The sequence below is a fragment of the Alosa alosa genome, chromosome 15, assembly GCF_017589495.1.
Source record: "Alosa alosa isolate M-15738 ecotype Scorff River chromosome 15, AALO_Geno_1.1, whole genome shotgun sequence".
NCBI classification, from domain to species: domain Eukaryota; kingdom Metazoa; phylum Chordata; class Actinopteri; order Clupeiformes; family Clupeidae; genus Alosa; species Alosa alosa.
In genome coordinates, this window is record NC_063203.1 from 26,794,363 (window position 1) to 26,817,251 (window position 22,889).

General features: G+C 45.1%; 1 protein-coding gene across 1 annotated transcript in view; it reads right to left on the reverse strand.

Annotated features, from left to right (window-relative positions):
* atm (ATM serine/threonine kinase) overlaps positions 1-22,674 on the reverse strand; it is a 58,824-nt gene extending 36,150 nt beyond the window's left edge. The window contains 23 exon segments of the mRNA XM_048264048.1: positions 408-525; positions 1,859-1,989; positions 2,880-2,955; positions 4,670-4,834; positions 8,421-8,503; positions 11,113-11,306; positions 12,416-12,605; positions 13,114-13,206; positions 13,348-13,473; positions 14,102-14,233; positions 14,825-15,062; positions 15,746-15,847; positions 16,169-16,372; positions 17,016-17,408; positions 17,787-17,956; positions 18,172-18,341; positions 19,043-19,281; positions 19,707-19,866; positions 20,256-20,420; positions 20,858-21,003; positions 21,635-21,747; positions 22,118-22,240; positions 22,583-22,674. Of these exon segments, the coding sequence (XP_048120005.1) occupies positions 408-525; positions 1,859-1,989; positions 2,880-2,955; positions 4,670-4,834; positions 8,421-8,503; positions 11,113-11,306; positions 12,416-12,605; positions 13,114-13,206; positions 13,348-13,473; positions 14,102-14,233; positions 14,825-15,062; positions 15,746-15,847; positions 16,169-16,372; positions 17,016-17,408; positions 17,787-17,956; positions 18,172-18,341; positions 19,043-19,281; positions 19,707-19,866; positions 20,256-20,420; positions 20,858-21,003; positions 21,635-21,747; positions 22,118-22,189 (3,480 nt within the window). The 5' untranslated portion in view covers positions 22,190-22,240; positions 22,583-22,674.
* Positions 22,675-22,889: the final 215 nt, after the last annotated feature.

Below are 22,889 nucleotides of genomic sequence, written 5' to 3' on the forward strand. Positions count from 1 at the left end.
GTGTTGGAAAATATGCTCAAAAAAGTGAGATAATACACAGGTGTATTTTGGACAAAATGATCACAGTGCAGTGTGGATTAGTATTTATATCTATCTTTAGACAGATTTCAGTCAGGGCTTAAAGCAAGGAAAGTTTATTTGTCTGAAGTTCAGAAACTTTCAGCATTGTTATATAACGCTGAAATAGGCACAGTGTCTGAGAATTTGAATCCCTGTTGAGTGCATAGATTAGTTTTAAAAAGTCTTTCATTTCAAATGGACATGCATTGAGTATTGCAGTGAACATCTTAACTGAGAAGTGATGTAAAAGAACGTCCATATAAACTGCTTTTGGGAATATTCTCTTGTCAATTCATAATGTTCTGCAGATCTACTCACTCAGCCAGGGGCATAAGAACTTGTCTCACCTCAATCTTCATGCCCTCCTGGGCTTTCAGGTAGATGTTCTCAAAGGCCGCCTGTTGCTTCTTCAGCGGTAAGAGCCTCCCGCTCTCCTCATCTGCTACTTTCTTCACCACAAACAACCTGCAGAGGGCAGCAGAGGGCAGTTGGGACAGAAGAGCACTCTAGAGCTAGTCTGGATTCAGGGTAAAATAGGGCGGGGGAATGTCTCTGATTTCGAACAAAGCTTTTTTCAATAGCCAATGCACATGTACTGGGTGTTTCATGAAAATACTGCCGACAGCGGACTAACAACCAAAACTATGCCGATTAGTTTGCCTTTGTAGCCATCTCTGGCTAGCCTTTGCTTAGGCAAATAAGACATAACTTCTGCAGAGGTTTCAAAGCAAATGTTGTTACGCACTTCAAATTCTTCAAAAATAAAATCGACTCTAAACATGCTTCAATTATGTTCGGCAGCCATTTCACACTGGTTTCAGTAGGAACTTTACCCCATGAACACAACAGAAGAGAGATCAGTGGGTGTCTCTGAAAGTAGCTGTTTTCCAGTTGTGAAGGTCTTGTCCCAGAAGTTCGTTCAGCATGATGCGATCTGGGTACTCAGATTACCCTAGAGCTGATCGTCCTGCATTTTGCATCCATCCATCCAATCATAATCAGTGGTCCTTCCAGTTTTGTGAATGAGTAGTTCCTTTCATCCATCCATCCATCCATCCATCTATTATCCATTCTATCCATCCATCAATCCATCCATCAATCCATCCATCCATTCTATCCATCCAATAATAATCAGTGGTCCTTCCAGTTTTGTGAATGAGTAGTTCCTTATGTTCCACTCCCATTCATCCATCCATCCATCTATCCATCTATCATCCATTCTATCCATCTTTGCATCCATCCATCCATCCACCCACCAAATCACCCATCCATCCATCTATCCATCTATCATCCATTCTATCCATCTTTGCATCTATCTATCCATCCATCCACCCACCAAATCACCCATCCATCCATCTATCATCCATTCTATCCATCTTTGCATCTATCTATCCATCCATCCACCCACCAAATCACCCATCCATCCATCTATCCATCTATCATCCATTCTATCCATCTTTGCATCTATCTATCCATCCATCCATCCACCCACCAAATCACCCATCCATCTATCTATGCATCCATCCACCCACCAAATCACCCATCCATCTGTCTATGCATCCATCCACCCACCAAATCACCCATCCATCTGTCTATGCATCCATCCACCCACCAAATCACCCATCCATCTGTCTATGCATCCATCCACCCACCAAATCACCCATCCATCTGTCTATCCATCCATCCATCCACCCACCAAATCACCCATCCATCTGTCTATGCATCCATCCGTCCAATCCTCCATTCATCTGTTCTTCACCCTAGAGAGAGGACCCTCTTCATTTCCATGGATTCTTACCTGTCCAGCGTCATGGCAGCCAGCATGCGCACGTGATGATGAGGGTCAGCCAGATTGGCTGGGAGCACATCACTCACAGCTAGCTCCTCCTCCCTCAGTGTAAGCACCGCCCACTTACAGCAGGGGTCCACCTACAATCACAGTAGCACCCCCAGAGTCCAGTTAATGTATTTCATGTACTGTGTCAAATCACACTCTGACCTGTACAACAAGTAACAATGCAGAAATCTATAAAGACATGAAGGAATTTCAGAGGCAAAGATGTAATGAAATATATACAAAAAATATTGTATAAGCCTATGTTGATAGACATTTTATTATTACAGCAACATTGCCATGGATATTACCACAAAGCACAAATACTGTATAACGGCTACATTAATATAAAAACTACATTTCATATAAAGCACAGCCAAACAGTAGGGGCGGTGGTAGTGTAGTAGCTAAGGAGCTGGGCTAGCATGCAGTAGCCAGTGAATGGGGCGGTGGTAGCGTAGTGGCTAAGGAGCTGGGCTAGCATGCAGTAACTAGTGAATGGGCTGTGGTAGCGTAGCGGCTAAGGAGCTGGGCTAGCATGCAGTAGGTAGTGAATGGGCGGTGATAGCGTAGCGGCTAAGGAGCTGGGCTAGCATGCAGTAGCTAGTGAATGGGCTGTGGTAGCGTAGCGGCTAAGGAGCTGGGCTAGCATGCAGTAGGTAGTGAATGGGCGGTGGTAGTGTAGCGGCTAAGGAGCTAGGCTAGTTGTGGGTTCAATTCCCAGTTGCCACTGTTGTGCCCTTGGGCAAGGCACTGTTGCTCTGAGAAGACTGTTCCTTGTAATAATTGATATATGACGCTTTGGATAAAAAAAGTAAGTAAGTAATTAAGTAAGTTTAGTAAGTAAGTAAGTTAAGTAAGTAAGTAATTAAGTAAGTTTAGTAAGTAAGTAAGTAAGTAAGTAAGTAAGTAAGTTAGTAAGTTAGTAAGTAAGATAAGTAAGTTAAGTAAGTAAGTAGGTAATTAAGCAAGTAAGGCCTCCCACCTCCAGCAGAGCCACCAGACACTGGGTCAAGGCGGCCCTCACAGGGGCAGTGCTCTTTCCCGTCCGACCCAGGATACTACACAACACAACACAACACACACACACACACACACACACACACACACACACACACACACACACACACACAAAACACACACAGCAACATCAGTAACGTGCACATCAGTGTCATAACATCACATCACATCACATCAAATCATCACACTAGGGCGGTCACTTTACGTTCGAAAATCGATTGCACAATCGATTGGACCAAACACAAGTTTCGAAAACTAAAATAGGAAATCGATTTTAACCAAATATGTACACTATTTATTTTAAACGAATTAAACAAATAAAAAGGATAGATGTAAAAAAATTCACAAACAAGAATAAGACAAGACAAAACAAGAATATAAACGAATTCCGAAGTGCAGTAAGCATTACGAAAGCTAAAAAGAAAATTCCCACCAATTTTATGCACCGGAAATAGCTGTTTTAATCAGCTGCTGTGCTGCTCCTGTTTTTCCAAAAAATTAAGGACAACTTAGCGATCAACCTGTGCGACATGAGAGGCAGTGATAGGCCCTAATAGCTTGGGGAGTTCGATGTGGAAGTACTTGCCATTTTGTTATATCAAACTATGAGAAGAACAAAGCGGTAGGCTATGCAAACTGTGCAATCGCGAGTTCTCATAGGCAAAATTTGTTTGACATTTCTAATCGTAAACTCCAGACACAGCTCGTTGAAGACTGCAGTCATGTTTGTCACTGATGTAATGGCGATCCACTTTCGGCTTATTGTTTTCGAGAATGTTGCACTCCTGTTTGTTATTGTGCACGAAACTTCGCCAATAAATCATCAGAAATATTGCTGGCTTGCCTACAAAAAGCCCTCTTTACGTTAGGCCCTAATGCCTGTTAGTTGTTTGTGGATTGGCCTATATTTGGCGTTGAAAATGGAAACGTCTTTAGACATGAAAAATCGATTTTACAATCGATTCAATGAAAACTTACAGTATGTCTCAAAAATCAAACAGGATTTTTTCACAAAAGTGACAGCCCTACATCACACCTAGTAAAACTATAATCAACAATTCTGTCTGGTATCATCAATAGTAATTTATTGTTCATACATAATTTATCATCAGAAAAGCATTTGTTCACACAGTTATAAATGGTTTGTTCATAGTAAATAAGCCTATCCAAAAAATATGCTTGTGAGTACATGATTTATACTTAATGAATAATGAAACAACCACTTATAAATGAAATCATTTTCCCATTATAAACCAGTTGCAAACTACTACTACTACTAGAAATTACTAATGATGAACAAACCATTAACTAATAAGTAACAAAGGCTTAATATATGATGAATTGTGTGTAGTTGTTATAAAGTGTTACCGAAAATGCATCTATACTTTTAATGTTGATAAAACACTGTTCCCAGAGTACAGATCTTGCTAAGTTCAAATAGACAAGGAGGAGAGAGGAAGAAGAGAGAGAGAGAGAGACACACACACACACACACACACTCACACACACTCACACTCACACTCACACTCACACTCACACTCACTCACACACACACTCACACTCACACACTTACACACACACACACACACACACACACACTTACACTCACACTCACACACACACACACTCACACACTCTCACACACACACACACACACACTCTCACACACACACACACACACACACTCTCACACACACACACACACACACACACACACACACACACACACACACACACACACACACACACACACACCAGAAGCCAGAGATGACCTGGAGCAATGCCCCCTGCACGTGCGTCATGTCCTCCTCCTCATCACCGAGGCAACGGGGCGAGCCCAGGCTGTGAATGGCGGGAAGCAGGGCCAATAGGATCGCAGCGCAGACTTCCTGGTCTTGGCGGTACAGTGAACACATGTCCCTGTGTGGAGAGAGAGACAGAGAGGATAAGCTCACAGAGAGAGGGTGAGGGGTTTGTGTGCGTGTGTGTCGCGTCAAGGGTGGTGAGGCGGAGCCTTGGCCCGGAGGAGCGTGGCGGAGCGTGAAGTGGAAGCGTGGCCCGGAGAAAGTGAGGCGGAAGCCTTGGTGAGGCTGTGGCGTTGAGAGAGCGCTGAGCAGAAGCGGCGGCCCAGGCGGGCGTGAAGTGGAAGCGTGAGTGGAAGCGTGGCCGGATCGAGGGATTGAGGCGAGCTGAGCAGACGAGCTAGCAGGAGGCCGGCCCGGATGGAAATTGTTGCAGCCCGACAGCAGCGCTTTGTTAGCAGCTCGATTTCCTCACCACCAGTCTGAGGCCCAAATCCACCCAGAAGTCATTTCTTCCTAATAAAACCAAGACCGTTAAATTTAGGCCATTGTAAGCTCGTTGATGAGGATGGAGTTTGTCAAATATTTTAGAAAGGAAACTGATAAGGCATACAAATGTACTATTCCTACAAAAAAAATAGACACGAACAACGTAGAGCAAGAGCAACCATGTGGTGACACAGTTTCAGTCAGTAAAAATTCATATTGGAATCTAAGAAGACACATTTCAAGAAAACATGAGAGTGTGCTACGGGAACAAACGCAGAACAAAGAAAAACATGAGCAATTTGAATATGCTTCATATCAAGTAGAAGGTAAGTAAAACAAGGCTAATAATACAAATAAAATAAATTTGTTTTGCCATTCAAAGTAGATTTTTAAAAGATGTTTGTAATGTACAGTACTCATCACTGTTCATGAAATTGTATTTCATAGAGAAAGAAGTGCAGCAGCAGCAACAACAGCAAAAAAGTGAGGCATTGAAAAGTATCATCACTGCAGCCAGAGCCCCAACCATATCTAGGACGAGAAAGAAGGAACTAGACACAGCCTTTTTTAAAATGATCTACATGGACTATGAACCGCTAAGCAAAGGAGAACGAGAAGGGATGCGACTCTTCGCCAGCGTGGCCCAGCCAGGCTACACACCCCCCTGCTACAACACCGTGCGGGACATCCTCCTGCCGCATGCTCTTGGGACGATGGAAGCAAAGCTGCGAGACCTACTGCAACATGGTGAATGGTTTGTTCTGTCAGCGGACATTTGGACCAATAGAAGAGGGTACAGCTTCTTCGGCATCGTGGCCAGTTTTATTGATGGGACGTTCCGGGGACACACGATTTTATTGGGCTGTGACCACATACAGGGGAACCACACCGCTGATCGCATTTACCAAAAGTACGAAAGAGTCCTGCAATATTGGAATGTGGAGCGGCGGGTGATAAGGGTCATCACCGACAGTGCCAGTAACATGGTGAAGGCATTTAACCTCATCCCTGTCACTCAAGAGGAGGCTGAGAGCGAGATGAAGGCCGCAGGGGCCAGCAGCAGCAGCGCTGACCAAGACCAGGAGGAGGATCGACCACCTGCGCTCTCGCAGATTGAGGTGGAAGAGGTAACGGCCAACGTTGAGACAATGATCAACCAGTACTTCACCGAGTCCAACATACATCTGAGGTGTCCAATTCACATGCTCCAGCTGGCAATCAAAGATGCCGTTAACGAGCACAGCAGCATTACTAGGCTGCTCCTGAAAGTCAGTCAGCTGGTGAGAAGTGTGCACAAGAGCACATTGAACGCTGAGGTAACAGACCGATTAGGTGTCCGGCCCACAACTCCCTGCATCACTAGATGGACAAGCCAGTTACACATGATTGATTCAGTCCTCCGACTGATTCAGAAAAACCCATTGTGGCAAAACAAACTCAAAACTAATGCTTCTCCTCTCACTCTTAATGAAGTAAGGCAGCTGACGCACCTTGTCCGAGTGCTTAACCCCCTAGCAGACCTAACTGAAAAATTACAGAAGGAGTTAGGGAACCTGGGAATGATTCTCCCTGCCGTCACCGAAATAAAATCCCTGCTCTCTAATAATGCTGGTCTGCCCAAGACAATCGCAGCCTTTGCGGAAACATTGGCAAACAACATGTCAACTCGGTATGAGAGATATTACACAGATAAGCATCTCGTTTTAGCATCAATATTAGACCCCAGATTCAAGACTGAATGGATAATCCGAGATGAGTCTGTGTGCAACAAGGTCGGGGAGATCCGGGACCTCCTCATTGAGGAAACCATGGGAATTAACGCTTCCAGCGGGATACCCGACACCAACAGCGTGGGCCCATCCAACACCGACAACCCGGGCCCATCCAACACCGATTCTGAACCCAAATCTCAACTGTTTGGCTCATATTACAGCGAGCAGCTGCACACGCCTACTGACGCCAAGGGTGAGGTTGAGAAATATCTTTCATCCCCGAGGCAGAACCCGGACGCAGAGGTAATCTCGTTTTGGAAAGACAATGCCATGTTTTTCCCCCGCCTGGCCAAAGTAGCTCGCAGAGTGTTTAGCATCCCAAGTGGCTCTGCAAATGCCGAGAGGGTGTTCTCCGCTGCTGACCTGCTGTCCAGAAGTCACCGGACTAGTCTGAAGCCTGAGACCTTGGCCAGACTTGTTTTTTTGAAAGTGAATGCAAAAGAACTAATGTAGGCCTGTCTGTCTAATTCGTTTTTTATTTAGCCTATTAATAGTTAGGCTATAGGATGGCAATTGTTAGGCCTAGCCTATAGCCTACAGACGCACTTCATTTTTAAATTGCACTCTTTGATGCTTGGCCTACCTAATTCCTTTATTTTATGGCCTAATTCTTATTTTTATTTAATAGGATGACCGAATTTTCCTTTTTTTAATTTTTGAAATAGGCTACACGAAGGCAGTTCAATAGGCTACATTTCTGATCGGCTAATTGTGGGTGCATAGTTATGGTTTCTAGCAGACACTTGTATCCTGTTCTGTATTCTTTAGGCAATTAATCCCACTGATCCCTTTATTTTTAAGGCTTATATGTATTGACGTTGCCAAGCTTGTTCTTTTAAAATAAATGTTCTATGAGTGAAATATATTGTCATTGCTCTTAGTTCTTTAGGATTTAAGTTTTCTGTTTTCTGTTTCTTGTAGATTATTTCTCCCTCTTTTACATTGGAGCGAGTGTGGAGCGATTTCATTGGGGCGAGCGCGGAGCGATTTCATTGTAGCGAGCGTGGAGCGATTTCATTGGGGCGACCGTGGAGCGATTTCACTGGAGTAGGAGGATTGTTAAGTAGAGCGGGGAGCGAAATTTAGTGGAGCGACCTTACGCAAATTTGAGCGGAGGAGCGGCCGACTAAACAGCCACCTGAGCGAGGAGCGGGATATTCGCACCGCTCAGCTCCGCTCACTAGCTTTGGTGTGCGTTTGCATGTGTATTTGTGCATGTGTCTGTAAGACTATCAACAAAATAACATCCCCTCTGGAAACAATTAAATTCCTTCCTTATGCTGAAAATGTAATTTGAAGACATATTTTGAAGAATATATTTGCATGTGTATGTGTGTATGAGATATGGCATTGCTGTATAACAGTCTCCGCAGTGACTGCATAAAGGGATATCAAGATTCTGCAGATAGATGTCTGTCCTGTAGTGGTCCATAACGGACTTACGCCAGGGGCCTGAGCAGAGCATCGAAGTCCTCTGCTGGCAGCACAGCGCCCTCTGCTGGTAGAGTCTTCAGTAGGACCAGATACTGACAACAGAAAGAGCACTGATTAATGAATGGGTGGATAAAAAGAAAACATGCATCATAGAAAGCATTGATTGAAAAAAAAAAAAAACATTTTTAAATTAAATTTCTGTGGAGGCAAGGGTAGATTTCACTTTCAATTTGAATGATTCTGCATCTGTATGAAGTGTGATTTTAACACACTTTTTGGGGGGCATGGCTTCAGCACAGTCAGCGGACCTATCGACAGTATTTTAAAACCAGAGAAAACTACCGTATTTTCCGTCACAATTTTTTTCATAGTTTGGCTGGTCCTGCGACTTATAGTCAGGTGCAACTTATATATGAACAAAAATATATAATTGAACATGTTTATAAATGTTAATTTATATTAACTGACATGAACCCTACACTTTCAGCCAGAGATTAATGCTTGTGCTATGCCTGAAACACACGTGCATACCTAAATCCTCAAATTATGGCCGGGATTCTATTTATAGCCGGGCCTCAGATTCGGACACAGCTAAACACTGGTACCTCATAGAACATCTATAACATAGCCTAGGTGGTCGCAACTCGCAAAAGTAAAGCAGATAGAAAGAACTCACGCAAATCTAGCCAATCTAACAACATGCAGACAGCTTCATGCGCAGGGGAAAGACAGCGTGCGCACAGGTGTTTTATGATTGTTGGCTTCTGATGGTATCTTGCTAATTCACTGAAGAAAGACTATGATTATGGATAAAAAGAACATTCTGAAAAGGAAAGGAGTAAGGCAATGAGGAGCAATGCTATAGTGGAATACTCATGTTGCTGTATCAGCAGATGAGAAGGACCTGAGAGTGCCACTGGCGACGTGACTGCCTCATAGGCTCACAGGTTGGTGAAGGAGAAAGCTACATCTAGCTGAGCCCAGTGACTATGTTTTTGTGAGAAGGCACACCATTCATAGGCCTAAGAATATCCCTGGCAGACCTTTACAAAAAATATGATACCATACACGCCTTTTACACCAGTGTAGGATATGGCAAAGTTTGAGAACCACTGCCTCCACTTACTGTCGGCTAATGCGCGCTTCTGGATGGATAGGCTATATCTCGTTTTTTTAACGGCGTGATGTCAACACGAAATATAATTTCTGCTCATAAAAACAAAGCAAAGTGTTTTTCCTTTTAGTTTGGGTTAACGCAATGAACCTTCTGAGTTACGTAAACTGTTCAGGAGTCAAACGACGGATCATGCGTGATTTAGGCGTAGTGTAGGTGACTGAAAGTGCACAAAAATTGTGCCTTTGCTTAACAGCATTTAAGAAATGTCCTCGGGGGTGACGCCCATGGACTCCCGCAAACTGTATAGGCGTTTTGTGTGTCGGCCGCTGTTGATTTCCTAAAGTGTTGAAGTGCATACATTACTCCTCAAAAATCGTATATGGCAACAATACACATGGGCGTTGGTATCAGGCATTTAATTGTTTGAGCACCCACCGACGGAAACATAAATCGGCGCCTATGCTTGCCACTATTCACTCCTTCGTCTTCATTAACATTCCCTGTAGAATTCTCAATATTTTTGGCCTCAATGTGTCCAGTTACAGTCTGTCTGTTCTTGGTCTTGGATTTTGTGAAATACATTTCTAAATATCACCTGCTTGCTGCAGCTTCGGTCTGCACGTCCTTTTAAAAACGCATCTTTTTCTCTCTCGAGCATTTAATCTGCTGCCGGCTTGCATCTCCACATCGTCCAAAATACTTGATTGCATTGCATTCTCCACATTTTTAGCTACATTTTCATGTATCACATCAGCATTTTTGTTCAGGCAATCTTTTGTAAATTGCTTTACAATTGCTTTCCAACAGGTCCTTGGCTCTTAGGCTACACTTCTGACTATCCTTCTGACTTCCTGGTGAGAAATCTTGTGAGGATATCCTGTGCATGGCCGATTGATGATGCAGTGATGTTCCTTTCACTTGCAGATAATGGCTCTAATACCGCTTACTGGATAATTCTGAAGTTTTGAAATGCATCTGTAACCAGTTACATTGATATGTTTTGCAATAATAATGTTGCAAAGGTCTTGGAAGAGCTCTTTGCTTTTACCCATCATGACATGTTTCTTGTGTGACAACTTGGTAACGAAAAACCTTTTTATAGCTTATCAATATGTACTAACCCAGCTTACATTAATTTGCACAGATAGGAGGGATAATTATTCTCTAACTATGTATAGATTCCAGCTCGTTCCTTGCCATTCCTTCCCTTTGTGTACTGTTTTTTCTTAGTGTGTTCAATACTTTTTCCCTGTGCCATTCCACTTTTTTCCTCATAACTCTACTTAGTGAATCTTTGCAATTACCTTCCTGCCCTCCTCTTGGCTGCCTTCACTCCTTAGTCTTCATTAACATTAATGTTTTTGGCCTCAATAATCCAGTTACATTGTCTCTGGTTTTGGTTTTGGATTTTGTTAAATACATTTCTAAATGCGACTTATAGCCCAGTGCGACTTCTATATGTTTTTTTCCTGTTCATGACACATTTTTTGACTGATCCGACTTATAGTCCGGAAAATACGGTAGGCATTTTTTTTTCTTCATTATTTTAAAACTTGATATAATATATTCTGGGCTCCGTCTCACCAGGTGGAGGTGCAGCGCCCGGCTGAACTCCAGGTTGTCCAGCAGTTTGAGAAGGCGACGGCGGACCTCGGACGGTTTGAAGGCCAAACCAGGGGCGCGCTCCGACGATGAGCACAGGGACAAAAAGGCCAGTGCCGCCAGCAGAGCATGGTCCTGTTTCAGCAGCTGGTCCTCACACAGCACACTCTTAGCCCCTACACACACACACACACACACACACACATATGCATGGTGTAGTCCTCACACAGAACACTCTTAGCCCCTACACACACACACACACACACACACACATATGCATGGTGTAGTCCTCACACAGCACACTCTTAGCCCCTACACACACACACACACACACACACACACACACACACACACATGGTGTAGTCCTCACACACACACACACACACTCCACACACACACACACACACACACACACACACACACACACACACACATATACATGGTGTAGTCCTCACACAGCACAGTCTTAGCCCCTACACACACACACACACACACATTTATGCATGGTGTAGTCCAGTTAGAGTCTAAGTCTAATTAGAATGATGTGGTTTAGTTAGAATGGTGTGGTCTAGCTAGAATGATGTGGTCTAGTTAGAATGATGTGGTCTTGTTAGAATGGTGTTGTCTGGTTAGAATGATGTGGTCTAGTTAGTATATGATCTGGTTAGAATGATGTGGTCTAGCTAGAATGATGTGGTCTAGTTAGAATTATATGGTCTGATTAGAATGATGTGGTCTAGTTAGAATGATGTGGTCTAGCTAGAATGATGTGGTCTAGTTAGAATTGCATGGTCTGATTAGAATGATGTGGTCTAGCTAGAATGATATGGTCTAGCTAGAATGATGTGGTCTAGTTAGAATTATATGGTCTGATTAGAATGATGTGGTCTAGTTAGAATGATACAGTATGGTCTGGTTAGAATAATATGGTCTGGTTAGAATGGTGTGGTCTGGTTAGAATAATATGGTCTGGTTAGAATAATATGGTCTGGTTAGAATGGTGTGGTCTGTTAGAATGGTGCGGTCTGGTCTGGTTAGAATGGTATGGTCTGGTTAGAATGGTGTGGTCTGGTTAGAGTGGTGTGGTCTGGTTAGAATGGTGTGGTCTGGTTAGAATGGTCTGGTCTGTTAGAATGGTGCGGTCTGGTCTGGTTAGAATGGTGTGGTCTGGTTAGAATGGTCTGGTCTGGTTAGAATGGTATGGTCTGGTTAGAATGGCGCGGTCTGGTCTGGTTAGAATGGCGCGGTCTGGTCTGGTTAGAATGGCGCGGTCTGGTCTGGTTACCCTGGCTGTGTGGCATTTCCGTGCCGTCTCCTTTGGCATGTGCGGCTCCGTTGGCACTGGTCTGAGGCGCGTCTCCGTCGTCAAACAGATCGATGTCGTCCTGCAGCTCCACCTGCGTCCGGCTCACCTCCCAGTCCTCGTCCATCAGCGTGTCCTCCACTGACAGGCTGTCCCTCTTCCCAGAGGTCAGCTGAGGACACATCATTATAAATGAGTCAGTCACCTGAGGGGCAGATGCCCAGGGACACCTTCATTTGGGTGGACGATGCTCAGCAGTAGCTGGGTTTCATCTCACTCACATATTCTATGCGTAGGCATGAAAATTCTGATAAAGAAAACGCACATCCGAGAGCATTCCCATCCACTATGTTGCAGATTTAATGGAAATTCTCCAACTCAACGGAAAAGTTGTGATCCCCTGTGGGCTCAAATCGTATGGGCAACGAAAACACATAGGTGGAAATGCAACACATGCACATATATGAATAAACTGTTTCTATCAACTTTAATCGCATTATACCATATGCGCATCGAGAGTTTATCAACCTCCCCTCTAGCATATCGAATATTTATGCGCATTAGAAGATGAAATGCTAATTGCTTTTGTTTCCAGTCAGGGTTTCTTATTCCTATGGTCAGCTAGTGGCTGCACATGTCCATGAGTTTCATGAGCCATCCACAAATCTACAGTGACTCACCAGGATCTTGCATATGTCTGTCAGTTCAGTCAGCAATCGTGCAGGAAAAATCTTCAGGAATATATCACGGGAAATTGTGGACACTTTGTCCGTCTAAACAGAAATTAGAGAGGAAACAAAGGGGAAATACATAAATATTTATGCTTTTGGAAATGATGGTGAAACACCTATCTGTACACAGATCTGCAAACCGATCCAATTTTGAGGTCTTTGAAGACCTCTGGTCCCTCCTACCTTGTCCACACAGCTGACGCTCTGAGAGCACATAGTCATGACGACCCTGATGGTGGACAGCACGGACTCGTCGGCCAGCCGACTCTTAGCTGTGCACACATACTCACTGAACTCTTCAGCCAGAGACTGCCAAACAGAAAAACAAACGCAAACTAGATGAAATACCAGACCAATCTCGGTAACCTACAAAAAAAAAAAACGTTTGTCTGATATTGACAATATTTTGTTCATCAAATAGAGCATTATAAATCAGCACAATTCAGAGGAGAAAAAAGCACACTACAACCAGCACCAGCCCATCCTTAAAGGACAGCAAAGCACATAAACGAAGGCAGTTCTTGAAATCACTCATCAATTAAAAAAGCGAGTGATCCATCTCTTATACAATGCTTTGTGTTCTTCCTGAATTACAGCAGTTAAGTATTGGGGCTCTTTACCTTGACTTAACACATTAAATCTGGCATCTACTGAAGCCGAAATCACCATTCTACATACCGTCAGTTCTTCCTGAATGGTTCCTGGTTCTGATGAGCTCTTTATTGTGCACTACACTTTGAGCTCTTCCTGAATGGTTCCTGATTCTGATGAGCTCTTTATTGTGCACTACACTTTGAGCTCTTCCTGAATGGTTCCTGATTCTGATGAGCTCTTTATTGTGCACTACACTTTGAGCTCTTCCTGAATGGTTCCTGATTCTGATGAGCTCCTTCCTGTGCACTATGTTTGGCCCCCGTTCCAAACAGGCGTTCTTTACCTTGGCTTTGTGGAAGAGTGGCGATCGACTGAGGTCCGCCTCGGAGAGGAGTCCCGTGCTCACGTACCCCCCCAGAACCCCCACCAGCAGGCACGCACAACGCAGACGGCTCTCCGGGGCCGCGGCCTGGCTCTGCAGAACACAAGTCAGTCATGACGGGAGAACACAGACGGAACAGGAACCTGCAGGCCACTCACACCATAGAGCCACCTGGCAACAATGTCTTATCGTGGGAGGGGGGATTAGCAAGGCAAAAAAATAAAGCTCTGGGTACATTACTGACAAAAAGTCAAATGTCAAAGGTCAATGTACTGCAATGCACTAAAATATTGCAGTGTCAATGTCAATATATTGTTTCTTACATATCTTAACAGCTGCTATGCCGCAAAACAGACACAGAATAACATTGTCCCACACATATCATAACAGTACTGAACAACCATGACTCCCACACATATCATAACAGTACTGAACAACCATGACTCCCACACATATCATAACAGTACTGAACAACCATGACTCCCACCACCTCTCTCCCACTCCCGCTCACCGTGTTCACCTCAGGGGAGCAGCATTTGTGGCAACAAATGCCAATTTATGACAACATACTCTACTTAGAATTACATTGCAGCATATTGGAGTGTCCATATCTATATGCTGTATGTAGCATATCTTAATTCCTCCCACCACCTCCGTCCCACGTGCCTCACTAACCCCCCTGACCTCTGGAGAGTAGCAGTTGAGGAGGTGGTCGGCCACAGACAGCAGGCTCCGCTCCAGCCTGGTCCTGAGCTCTGGCACCAGGGTGAGCTGGGGGTCTTTAGGGGCCACTCCACCGGCGTCCACCCCATGGGGCGCACACGGGGGGGCATCATCGAAGGAGAACTGCAGGTAGAGGCCCTCGACCTCAGACAGGGCAGGTCGGACGTCTGCTGAGGTCCTCTGGTCTTGGGGAGCAAAGCTGATATTCGGAGTAGGTGAGGATTGATGACCAAATAATACATAAAAAAGCGATAATAGATGAAGATAGTGTAACCTAAGTGATAATAGGTGAAGATAGTGTAACCTAAGGTGACAAACTGCTTTAATTTAGTTGGAATAAAACTGTACAATTATAATTGTATGTTTTAAGCTTTCAGAAACAGAACAGCAGATTACAAGTACCAAAATAAACACAAGATCATATTTAAGAAACAAACCTATGACTAAGTAACTATAAGTATAGTATAAGTATATATACTCTTTTGATCCCGTGAGGGAAATTTGTTCTCTGCATTTATCCCAATCTGTGAATTAGTGAAACACACTCAGCACACAGTGAACACACAGTGAGGTGAAGCACACACTAATCCCGACGCAGTGAGCTGCCTGCTACAGCGGCGCTCAGGGAGCAGTGAGGGGTTAGGTGCCTTGCTCAAGGGCACTTCAGTGGATGTGGCCATGGGAGAGCAGTGCTCAACCACTTCCCCCGCCCACATTTTTCCTACTGGTCAGGGATCGAACCGGCAACCCTTCGGTTACAAGGCCGAAGCCCCGAAGCCCGAACCAGTAGGCCACGGCTGCCCCCTAGTAGTTGAGTGGTGACTTAAAGCGCTCCCATCAGCGGTCTCTAAAGGTAAAGTGATGAGATGTCAGCATCCCTACCTCTCTGGTGTGAGGGTTCCCATGAGGAACGCCATTCCAGCTCTGCTGTCTTTAAGAGTCAGGGACACGAGAATCCTGGGAATGAGGTATCTTGGGAAGTCCCTGAGAGATCGGAATAAAGGTTTTATGGAAAAAAGGTATTTCAAAATAATTTGCTCATAGTTAACAGTAAATAAAGGGATGACTTTTTTCTTCTTTTTTTATATATATATATATATATATATATATATATATATATATATATATATATATAAACAAAATAAAAGGGTTGAACTTAACAAGAAGTTTGTGTAAAAGAGTGACAGAAGACAGTCAGGGGGAGCATTACACACATATGACAATCCCTGTACAAGAATGTGAAAAAAGGAAAGAATCTATGGAGTCAATCTGGGGCACGCAGGTGATCCTGACTCCTGCCCTCACCTGAGCAGAATGAGGTGAGGTTTGGAGCTGTCCTCCGCCTCCTCGCTCTGATTGGTCATGAGGAGCCAGCTGATGATGGCCTCTCTGAGAGGCGGCCGTCTGCTCCCCTCCGGCGCAGCCCACCCCGAGATTTCCCCCCCACCGACGCCGGCCTTGGGCACGGGACACTTGCTCAGGGTCAGGGCCAAACCCAGGCCAGATGACCTGCACGGAGAAGGGTGGAAAAAAACTGTTGTTTGGAAGAGCACTTAAATCTGCTATGTCCTTTGGATATGCCGTTTGGAACCACTTTGGCTTTTAGCAATGGAAAATACCACTGGAAAAGCATCTAACGTTTCTAAACAATATCCTCCATTTAGGAGGACATTCAGATTAGTTGTACTATGCTGGGGTGCGTTTCCAAAAAGCATAGCTGCTAACCTGTTAGCAACTTAGTTGGTTGGCAATGGGAAATTGCATTGCAACCAACAAATATGATAACTTAGTTAGCAACTATGGTTTTGGGAAACGCACCCCTGGTTTATGCATCCAGAACCACTGAAAAACAATAACAAGCTACACCAGGAACGCAACATAACGTAACAAAGAGTTCTGTTTGTGGAGCGTCTGCAACAATTAGCTTCCACCATAATCAGTGGAACTGGCTACACCTGGCTATGACAGTGGTGCATACATTTGACAAAATGACACCAGTCTTCTCTGTAAACGGAACACGTGTTGTGTGCTTGGTATAGCCTGCCTGTTAGGGTTCTAAAAAACATCCTTCATTTGGGAGAATATTCAGAATAGTTGTTCTATGCTAGTTTCTGCATTGAGAACCAAAGAACCAAAACCCAGCTGCACTCACAGTGAGGGCTTACACGCCGAGCCCACAAACAGCTTCCAGAAGTCTCTGTCGGCGGGCACCAGGCCGCCCTGCACCATGGTCCTCAGCAGGTCTAGACTGGGCACCTCCAGGAGCGGCGAGCTGACGCCCCGCACGGCCAGCGCCCAAACACGGCCCCACAGCCTGCCCAGCTCCGCCTCCCGTGCCGCCCCGGCTGGGGCCTGTGCCAGCTCTGGCGCCCGCGCGGCCTGGCACCGCGCCACCTCCCTCAGGCAGCGCAGCACGTACGGCCCCCTCTCCCCGCGCCTCTGCTGCTCGCCCAGCAGCTGGCACAGCAGCGACAGCAGCGGCACCAGCTCGTCTGCGGGCAGCATGGACGGGTAGCGCGACACCAGGGTGGCAGTGATCTGCAGCCTGGGGACACAGAGCGGGTCAGAACTGGTACAAAAGGACTTCAGACAGAGCAAACCTGCTAACTGAACACATCACTTCACATCACAAGTTCTAAGGCTACTTAGTATTAAACACTAATAAAACAATGATATTGAATTAGGTGCATCTTCAGTCAGCACTGTCACTGGTACTTCTCATCAGCCAAAGCAGCCGACACGGTCTCCCCTGACCACCTCTCCACTCCAGGGCTCGACAGTAATGGTTGTCCGGTTGCCCTTGGCTACCAAATTGTTACAAGTGGCAACCAGATTTAGTTGGCTTTGGCAACTAAAACCTCATGCCTGGTTACCAGGCTGGCAACCACTCTTAAAAGTTACCGTTGAGCCCCGCTCCACTCACCAGGGGATCATGTCGAAGTCGCTCTGGCTGGGCAGCAGGTGGTCCCGGAGCACCTCCCAGCCCACTTCCACACGCCGCCGCTTGCTGCCCGAGCCCGTGGGACTGTCCAGGGGGACGCCCCGGTAGTGGGCCTGGCTGAGCTCCAGCGCCCGGCTGTCCTGGCTGAACAGCTGGGGAAACAACAGGACTAATGACCAGTCGAGCCTGTGTCGAGTCTGTGTCGCATCGGATAAAAGTGTCTGCTAAATACCGGTCAACTTTAAGTTTAACTTTAGTTGCAAAGTAACAATGTTCTTGCAATAAGTCTGACTCTTTTGCTAGCTTAGCGTAGTTAGCAGGCTCTCAGAGAGGGTAAAGGCCAAACGACACGCGCATTCCTCTGTACCTGGTGGCATATATCAGCGGTGAGCTCGATGAGGTTGTCCTTGGCGGCGTAGTGCCGTGTCCCGGTGGCGTACTTCCCTCTGCTGCCGATCTGGCTGATCTCGCTGACCAGGGACTCGTAGAGGCCAAACAGGAGGCTCTGCCAGTGGGACCAGTCCTCAGCTATGGCTCCTGTACACACACACACACACACACACACACACACACACACACACACACACACACACACACACACACACACACACACACACACACACCAGAGCTTAGACTTTACAACAAGCGCTGGTGGTTTTCAGCAGAAACATGCACAAACCCACAGTGTCTTGTTCCCTCTCGGTATATCGAGCTCTGTGTTCTACCTGTCTCCTGTGTCCCATATGAACAGATAGACCTCTGTGTTCTACCTGTGTCCCCTATGGACTGATAGAGCTCTGAGTTGTACCTGTGTCCCCTATGGATTGATAGAGCTCTGAGTTGTACCTGTGTCCCCTATGAACTGATAGAGCTCTGTGTTCTACCTGACTCCTGTGTCCCCTATGTTCTGATTGAGCTCTGTGTTCTACCTGTGTCCCCTATGGACTGATAGAGCTCTGAGTTGTACCTGTGTCCCCTGTGGACTGATAGAGCTCTGTGTTGTACCTATGGACTGATAGAGCTCTATGTTGTACCTGTGTCCTGTGTCCCCTATGGACTGATAGAGCTCTGAGTTGTATCTGTGTCCCCTATGGACTGATAGAGCTCTGAGTTGTACCTGTGTCCCCTATGGACTGATAGAGCTCTGAGTTGTATCTGTGTCCCCTATGGACTGATAGAGCTCTGAGTTGTACCTGTGTCCAGGGTCCCCTATGGACTGATAGAGCTCTGAGTTGTACCTGTGTCTAGTGTCTTGGCCCCTCTGGGGTGGTGGATGTGCAGCTGCAGGCTGAAGAGCTCCACCAGCTGGTCCTTGAGCAGGGGGCTGGGCCTGGTGTGGCTCCAGGCGTGCAGCAGACCCGGCAGCAGCTGCTCGCCCAGCGCACACGCCCGCCGACGCCAGCTCACCAGCGCCCCCCGCAGGAACACGTTCAGCGCCGACACCAGGTTCTCCAGCACAGCGAGCTGCCGCTCTGACCTGAGAGAGGGGCGTCCAACGGGTAAATAACAGTTATGTTACACTGTTTCCACAAAGTTCCCTTAAAAATGACAAATTCAATCACCACAGAGTGATGGGAAAAGACAGAGATGGGACATTGTTATATCTATATAACTTGTAATTGTAATTGTAATTTCGGATTGCTCTTCACAGACTTTAAAAAGTTAAATCTGACAGAATTTTTTTTTTCAATCTAATGGCCATTTGAAAGTTAAAGTTGACTGGGATTTAGCAGATGCTTTATTCCAAAGTGACACAGACTTGCAACATCAGGTTCAGGAATCAAATTTGGACCAGTTCTCAGGCAGTGCCTACAATCACTACAGCCATATATTTTTTAGAGCCCCCTGTCTAGGTGAATTGGGTCTCTGCTAGAGCTCTCAGCTCTCAGTGGCCTCTCTCACCTAACGTTGCCCAGGGCCTTGGAGAAGAAGCTGAAGAGGGCGTGGGAGTGGCCGCCCGTCTGCAGGCTGCAGCCCAGCACCAGCGTGTGGATGATCCGGCTCACCATCCCCCGGTTTATGGAGCCCCCCGTGAAGAGCCCGCAGTACATATCCAACAGACCTGGAGTGAAAACAGTACAATACAGCGACTAACATATGAGTTCCTACAAGGGCCAGTTTCTCTTGAGGAACACAGGGTTAAGTGCCTTGCTCAAGGAACTGAAACCTCAACCTAGTTCAGTGTTAACATCACACATTTCCACTGGTCATGTACAAATATATATATATATTTAAATATATATATTTATATTTATACCCTTTGACCTTTTGATATATATATATATATATATATATATATATATATATATATATATATATATATATATTATATATATATATATATATATATATATATATATATATATATATATATATATATATATATATATATGTATATATATATATTAATTCTGACCACCACAGAGAGGAGGGTGAGGAAGGGGAACTGACTGTGCCACTGGTGCGGTGAGATTTCACACCAGTACTTGCGGACAGAGAGTATGTCCTTGAGCAGCAGGCTGCTGTAGTCATCCCCGTATGCAGTGCAGCTGAAGGGCCTCCTCAGGACGTCCACCACATGGGACAGCAGCTCAGAGCACTTCAGCTTCGGACCTCCTGAAAGGAAGGACACAGCCATGTGGGTCAGTACAGGTTTTTTGGGCTAGACTCAAAACCATTCCTGACCATCCTTGCTTGCATTTCACTATCAACTCACGTGTTTATTGTATACCTTTTTCTTCATAATCCATGCATCTCTACAAAAGGACATCAAAACACATTGTTGGGCCTATGTTGCTTCATTCCTCATCTATTGCAATTCCTTCCAATTTGTGTGATCTGTCTACCAGATAGTGTACTCAACAGAAACTCTTTTAATGTACCCCTCTGGAGATGCTAAAGATCCAAAAGCACTTTAGTTGTACCAATCAGACATCAGCACCGTTACCTCTGAGATGGCAGCTCTACATCTTATCCATGTAATCAGTTTTTAAACTACCGGTATGTTCACACATGCTCAGTACTGTTCGGGGAGAGTGAATGGTGTGGCTTACTCTTGTTGGCACAGCGGATGAAGAACTTGACCAGGCTGCTGATCTCCTGCATCTTCTGCTGGCGGTTGGCCAGGGTGGTAGCGGAGACGTTGGCCTTGCCAGCCTGCAGAGCCTCCGTCTCCTTCTGCAGGTACTTCTGGAGGAACCTGCGAGAGGAAAACATGGGGGCATGAATACGGACTGGAATGGAACACAGAGAAACGTATTCAAGATGCCGAAGAACGAAGAGATGGGAGACTGAGTTTAAATTTGGCTGATTCCACAGACTGAAATTTCAGCATTACGGTAGCAAACTATGAATAACAATGAGGCAATACAAAGCAACATAGCTCAAGAAACATAGATATTTATATGATGTAGTAAACAAAACAAAACAAAACAAGTAAATACAGCAGCCAACTGTGCAACTGTGTAAAGTGACTAGTTAAAGACTAGTGAGGGCCCCGGCCGTGGCGCAACTGGCTTTGGGCACCTGCACCGTATTCCCGGCCCATGGTCCTTTCCGGATCCCACCCCGACTCTCTCTCCCATTGACTTCCTGTCATTCTCCACTATCCTATCTGCACTAAAGGCATTAAAAAAAGCCCAAAAAATATACTTAAAAAAAAAAAAAATACTAGTGAGGTTCATGTCTGAACACTCAACTCCATTTGAGATCTGGTCGTAATTGCTTGGACATAGTCCAGAGGTCAGGTGTGAAAAGGGCGTAATTGCTTGGACATAGTCCAGAGGTCAGGTGTGAAAAGGGCTTAGGGTTGGGTGGTATGCAAAAGACACCTGAACACAGCATCCCAGGTGAGTTGCTTGGCATTCTTGACAGAAGATATGCGGTCCAGTTCCCTGACTGTCTCGGCTGACCGCAACAGTCTCTTGAAGCGGTCCACCTCCTTCTGCAGATATACGACACAATAACAGAAGAGTTTGTGTGTAAAGCATGATAACAACAACATGTCATTGTTTTTCTTTTCTATTGTCTTTCTATTGTCTTTACACTGTTATTCTAAAGCACAGTGAAAGTGGTTTTATACAAACAGAAACTTTGCATAGTACTTCTTTGAACATTTCAGTTTCAGCGGATTTTCAGGAAATGATATATTGATGACAAACCCAATATTGTGATTTTACATAGGGGCTACACATAGTACTGTAACTGCAGGTTCTGGAAAGCCTGTCATAATGACAGTGGAGCATCAAAAGCACTCTCGTTGTTGACATTTGGGGAAGGAGATCTGAACACACAAAGCTAGCCTCTTACGGTACCTTTCTTTCCGTAACTTTGTCATTTTCTAGTCCTCTGCAGCATATCATAAGGTCATGTAGCACCAGACTCATTCTGCCTCCAGTGCTTTGTAATGTGACTCTTCGGGGATAAACTTCATGGGTCTAAATCAAATAGTGAAAGTGAAAATGAAAATCAGACCGCGTCACCACCACCACCCTTTAGGTCAAAACAAACTTGCATATGGCTAGGTCTAATAACGTTAACGTTAAGAGAGAGACATAAGACAGATGATGTGACAATTGCAAAAAGTTGATACATTGCAAAGGCTAATTAGCGACCTTGCTAATGTTGCAAAGCAGCCAAAAAGCCATTGCAAGTAAGTTGCGGTAACGTTAGCTGAGGCTAAAACTGATATGATTTAGCAGCAGAGAAACGTGTAAGTAAATGAAGGTGCTGTCGCTATCACTGGCGCTAAGATAACTCTCCGTTTTTGTTTTGCTTACACTAATCCATTAAAGGAGTCACAAAGTTGGTCTTGCAAATACAATTCTGCATTTCCATCGCATGTCCAGTGTGCACGTCAACAAGTCCCCGCCTTCCCACTTTCTTCGTTGGTACGAACACAGCAAAACAACTGATTTGATGTCCACAGCGCCCCCGTTGTCCGGAAGAGACTGTGGCTACTGGGTGGCAACAGAGAATGTCTAATAAGGGACGGGCTCTGGTGGCAACTTGATTTGAATAACCCTACTGGATATAATGAGCTCTTTTTCTTTAATTATGCTTAAGATAGATAGATAAATACTTCAA